We start from the raw sequence: 6,000 nt of genomic DNA, 5'->3' as shown, positions 1-6,000 counted from the left end.
TTACTGCAGAGGTATTGTGCAATCAAGATGAGAAGATATGAATGGCAAATTGAGTGATAAACTTTTTCCCATTTTAATTTTCAAATCAAACTCAAATTTAACAGTATCCATTTTATTTATTAAAATTAGCCTGACTTTTTGTTCCTGCATCCCATTCTAGAAAATACATGCCAGCAAAAAACAAATATAGTTTTGTTATTAATTTAAAATAATATATCAATGTATTTATTCTATTCATATTTTACCTTGCTGGTTCTATTTTTATGTATTGTTTTAACATTTTACTTAATATTCCGTTTCATTTTATTTTCCCCATCTTATTTTTTTTCTTCTGTATCTTACTTTTATTAAATCTTTTCACCTGAGCAGACTTGACATGCCCATTATCAATTCTTTCAGTGCCTTATCAAATTAGGTCCGTTTTCACCTGTAAGCTCTTCAACAAGTTTTTAGTTTTCTTAACTTTTACTCCGTGCAAGCCATCAGTACACTGATGCAAAACAAACTAGCCTGACGCACTGATGGGACCTACAGAGATTCATCTGGTACTGAGGGCTGATATTCTTCCCATTCACCTTCAGATAACCCTAAAAGCCAAACTTCGCATTGAATATTGTATATAAACCTATTGATATGTTGCTACAATTTGCTCGCTGAATAGAGAGGGAATCTATGATTATCCACTTGCTATCCATGCATGGTGAATAGAGAGTGTCACTGCTAGTGGAGGACTCAATCTTTATAGGCAGTAAATAGATATTGGCCCATCCCATTATGAACTTAAGAGGACATTGGATGTAACCTCTAAAGACGAAGTGCAAAATTCTTATATCTAATAACCACATAATTATCAATGGATTGGTTATAATTGTAGTGTCCTTTATATCGATATTTCTGCAGTGTTCTGTTTAGGGGGAATGTAAAGATCCTGAGATGTTGAGCAGTGGAAAGATCAAGATCTGGCTGCTCCCAGCCAGATATATGACAAAACCCAGAACGGTCTATGGTGGCAGAAAAAAAACATATAAGTGCTGCAGCAATTGCTGACTATTATTGTCAGCGGCTATCACTGAATACTCTTTTTTCTATACATATCCATTTGGAGCTTCTGCTGGAAGAAGTTGTAAACCCTATTATCCAGTGCTTCTCTGGGTCTTGACAAAATGCTGGCAAAACATGAAAATTGACTCTTCTGTGTCTTAGCACTTATCACAGAATCAGAATGATACAGCATAGGAGGCCATTCAGCCCATCTTGCTTGTGCCTTGTATAGCAAGTAGCTGAACTGAGACGAGGAAGGACCCAGGTTCAAGTCTCTGCTGAATTAGTGATTTCACCTGCTATGGCAACAGCCACACAACAGGACCTCAGTACCTCTGGATTAGGGCAAAGGAAGAAAAACAACTAAGGTACTCATTCCTATTCGCTATCTAGAAACATGTGTGGACATCATGTGAAGATAGCATGGGGTTTGGCCGTGATGTCTCCCAATCAGTCGGCAAACACACTATCTGGATGAAATATGAATATTGGTCACTTGGGTGTACAAGAGATAACCGATACTTATGGACTGTAACTCTAGCAAAGAATCCACAAAAAAAGCAGAGAAAATTGACTGGATATTGATCATGTTAAGGAAACGGACTGAAAACTGATCAAAATAATTCAGATAATGAGCTTAGAGGGGAATCCCCTCTCAAAGCCTTCTTTTTAGTACATTGTAAAGTACCAATGCCTATGCAGCCCAACTTTCTTGCGAGGGAAAATCTCTAAAAGACTGTTTCTACATAAATACAATAAATAACCCTCTGTTCAGTGCAATACTAATTTTCCTTCACCAAGCACATAATAGCACTTGTTGTAAAAAAAACATTCTATAGAAATACAGGTTGATAAAAACAAATTTTATAAACAGAGCATCTAACTTCATAGCAAAAGGAAAGTGCACATTGAGATCAGAATTAACCCTTTGTGTTTTAATGTGTTTTTTGCCTGAGGTCATGCATGTGTTATAATTTTGGTATTGCAACAAATACTTACTGTAATTGGGAAGTAGTTTACTCCATACATTTCTAGGTCTTGTGCTATCTTTAAATATTCCATCTCAGCTTCATCTCTGTCAAAAATTATAGCAAAAATGTAAAGATATACAAAAGGAGTAGGGCAATTAATGTTAATTGTATATCAACTGGGTATTAATTGCATTTAGGTGGTGGGTGTTAACTGGTGACTCATCTGTGCTTCTACATATATAAAAACAAAGGAGTAGGCTGTAAGTGTGGTTGCTTTTATTTGGAGTTGCATGGTATGCCAATGTGTGTTTCTGTAAATAAAAGCTTATAAGTGAACAAAGACTAGGCTCCAGTATTTTATCCTTCACCACTTAGCTATCCGAGTTTTGGAAATTGGTGTATTTGCTTCACAGCATTATAGTAATACTGTTTCCATATTGATTAACTTGTGTGAGGAGCATGACATTTATTGAATTGCTTACTTTATGCCAAGTCATACCAGACATTATTTTGGGAGGAGTGCCTTTATTTTAACTACCTAATAATTTATCAACATTGCAGGCCAAAAAGGAACAGAGAGCTCTTCTAACGCGAGAAGGAAGATAACTATAAAATGTAGATAGAACTTGAAATAATTATAAGCAGCCAACTAGCACTGCAGTAAAACTGTGCACTTCCCACATTGATGGAAATATATTCAAATTCAAACATCGATAAATAAAATATGCCAGCCAGAGTCTGAATCACTTCATCAAGACTTGGTTAACAACTGAAATTGCATCCCACTTTGAAAGGGGTGTTACTCCAATGTGTTTTGTTGAATGATAATTTTCTTTGGTCCAATGACTGGAGATCTGAAGTCTTTTTTTTAAAAGACATTTTTAAAAGACCAACTAAAAGGATGATTTTGCTGGCAGCTTAAGTTGGCTAATTTGCAACATTGTATCCTACACTGCAATGTTTGTGAGCAGGGAGACAAAATGTCTGCTAATTCCCCAGCAAGAACCAAGACAAAGGAAGTTTAATGGAACAGTTTGTTCTTTTTTGAGATATATTACTAACTGCTATGTTTTGAATTACTGGGTGACTGTCATGTGACAAGGCCCTCCCCATCTGTGCTTTTAAGCTGGTGTTTTCCCTACAGCAGAGAAGCAGTAACTGGACTGACAAGAGCAGACCCTAACTGGGGGTCCCTCTCTCTCCATTCCAGTTTGAAAGCTTTCAAATCCTACTTGTTGACTGACCACCTTTGAATACACTGGCTACAATCCAAAACCCTGTTGGAGGAAATCATCTGCATCGCTATCTCCAAGAGATTCAGTTTAGGTACAATAAAGTTAACCTCTTTCTTTGTTAACTCAAGAAAACCTGTCCGATTAGTTCTTGTTATGATCATAGCAAATAAGTAATCTGACACCTACCGAATTGGTCAGTACATCAACTTTAAGGAAGAATTAACCCTGTTGTTGTCTAACAAGGAGGCGAGAAAATCTCTTCAATCCCTCCTCACTTGACCGTAACAGGGCAAAAAATTACCTTTCTTTGCAGCAAGCACATAGCTTATTGGTTCCATGGAGGTTACAAATCAATGTGGCACATTTGTCCAGCTAAAGCTTACGTTAAAAACATAATAAATGGTGTTGAATGAAGAGGGAGAAAATAATGTGATACTCATTTCCATTAAGACTGGCAAAACAGAGTGAAAATCTCAAGAAAGACCTGTTCTGAAATATATGCTTATTTATGCCAGCAGCATTCTCCCAAATGGTTGAAAAGCAGGTAACTGTGTTTTCTTTGTTTGAAGAAGGTTGCTTGTTTTTGTTGTTAGGAAACTAGGTTAACTAATTAGGTTATTGTACCAAGTGCACATGTCGATGGACTCTGTAAATTGATCATGAACTATTCAATGAATTTCATAACTGTTTAACATGAGAGAGACTTAAATGTGATTGCATAGTAAAACAGGTTCACTGTTAGGTGTGAAAATGGCATATATAGTCTGAATTTTTGAGGTTATTTGTATTTTTGTTTAGTATTATTTTTCAAATTTGCTTGCTTTTCTTCAAGGTCTAGCCAAGATTTTTTTTGTTAGAACTGGAAATTAAAAACTAAACATATTGTCTGAAATTTCTTATTTTAAGGGTATCCCCCACTGCTGTCCTCAGGTTACAGGATTACTAGTCTATCAAGTGAATCTCTTTTTTGTGCATACTACTATTACTTTTTAAAATATTTTACCTTTAACCTCTGTCCAAGCAAGTAAGTTTAAAGAAACTGAAGTAATAAGTTTGCATTTCAATGTCAACATGTATACAATATGCAGCCATTAGAATGAAATGAGGCCTGAGCATGTTGTTGTCACGTTTTGGGCAGTGGTGATGAAGAAACTAATGTGATACGAGTTGTAAAGTTCTAAATGAGGCTTGTAGGAATGCTTTTTGAATGCTGATTATCTTATTACTCCAGAGGCCAAAATAGATTACATAAAAATGCATCCAAAAAAATCCTCAGTTAGCTGTAGTGATGCTTACCTGGTGATTCCCCTGTGCTCAGCATACCAAGCTGTTATTTTTTCTTCCCACATATCTGCTGTCATTTGATATTGCTTAAGTACCTAAAACATGCAATATAAAAGTAAACTTTCAAAGAGAAAAATCCTTTAAAAGATTAGCACTAGTGCACGGCATTTAAAAAAAAGTCACTGTAAACTGTTAATGCCCCAATTTTATGATCCTGGCAAAAACGGCCCAATTGCAAATACATAAGCAGTGGTTGGTCAGAGAATGGATCATGAGAATATTGGTTTATAAGCACCCCACCTTCCCGTTTGATCAAGCTAATGGCACAGGACAAGCTTGCGCAGAGCACTTTTGTTCACATTGCTTGATCAGAAATTGTAAGGATTCCAGCACCAGTCCGTCCCCAAAGCACTCCATTCATTAAATTGCCACAGTTCACCATTACTCTCCTAACCTCCATTTCTTCTTCTCCTTCAGCCAAATACTGGTGCACCTCCCCCATTTTTACTTAGGATACCCATTGTCTCTAGGTTCTGTAACAGCCTTTCAAGTGGAACTTTATCAAATACATAAACCACTACTTCAAAGGAAGAAACGGAGGTGATGTGAGGAAACATTTTTTTTTTACACATCTGCTGTGATCTGGAGTATAATGCCTGAAAGGGTAGTGGAAGCAGATTCAGTAGCAACATTCAAAACAGAATTGGACAAATACCTGAAGGGAAAGCATTTAGAGGGCTGTGGGAAAAGAGCAGGGGAGTGGGATTAATTTGATAACTCTATCACACAGGTATGAATGGCCTCCTTCTGTGCTGTATCAATGTATGATTCTATGATTTCCTTGCAATATGAGGCTATTTAGGTCAATTTGTTAGGAGAGAGTTGATAATTTGAAGTTTTGTATTCTCACTTTCACATTCAAGGTCATTTCTGTTGCAACTTTCATCTCTTATTAAAACTCATCTTTTTCACTGTATCTTCACAGTAAACAGTAAATCATAAATGTGCTACTTTTGACATAATAATTATGTGACAGAAAACCCACATGCCAAATGGAAGATGTTAATTTCATCATATGAAACCACCTGAAACCTTTTATTGGACATTATTACAAATAACTTTTAAAAAGCAGAACAGAACAGCTAAAGATGGCCATGCACAATGTGCATATGAGAAGCCAAAGGCCGAATGGGAGACAGAGGTGATTGCCAAGTCTAGCCAGAACAATGGGGTGCTTCCTGATTCAATTAATTAGAATGGTTTTGTCAACATTGGTCATCAACAGCCATTGACACCCATTGACTTTGAAAGCGCCAACCCCCCCTTCCCCCCCCGCCAACCAAGTATGTTTGCACAGCTTGAAAGAACAACTTTGAATTTCAAAATACCTTCCAGAAACTTCTGTTTTCAAACAGAGGTGGTCAGATGACATACCTGCCTGTGTCACTGAGTTTGTGAATTGTGCCTCA

At 36.7% G+C, this 6,000-nt stretch overlaps 1 protein-coding gene across 1 annotated transcript in view; it reads right to left on the bottom strand.

Moving 5' to 3' along the window:
• Nucleotides 1-6,000, bottom strand: part of nf2b (NF2, moesin-ezrin-radixin like (MERLIN) tumor suppressor b) — an 89,769-nt gene that overhangs the window by 64,039 nt on the left and 19,730 nt on the right. Inside the window, exons 7-8 of the mRNA XM_068009885.1 lie at nt 4,544-4,626; nt 2,041-2,116 (exon numbers count right to left, since the gene is read on the bottom strand). Coding sequence (XP_067865986.1) covers nt 2,041-2,116; nt 4,544-4,626 — 159 coding nt within the window. The remainder of the gene's footprint in view (nt 1-2,040; nt 2,117-4,543; nt 4,627-6,000) is intronic.

This window comes from Heterodontus francisci, chromosome 30, assembly GCF_036365525.1.
Source record: "Heterodontus francisci isolate sHetFra1 chromosome 30, sHetFra1.hap1, whole genome shotgun sequence".
In the NCBI taxonomy this organism is placed as follows: domain Eukaryota; kingdom Metazoa; phylum Chordata; class Chondrichthyes; order Heterodontiformes; family Heterodontidae; genus Heterodontus; species Heterodontus francisci.
Note: the sequence above shows the minus strand (reverse complement) of the source record. Positions and strands in the feature narration are given on the sequence as shown.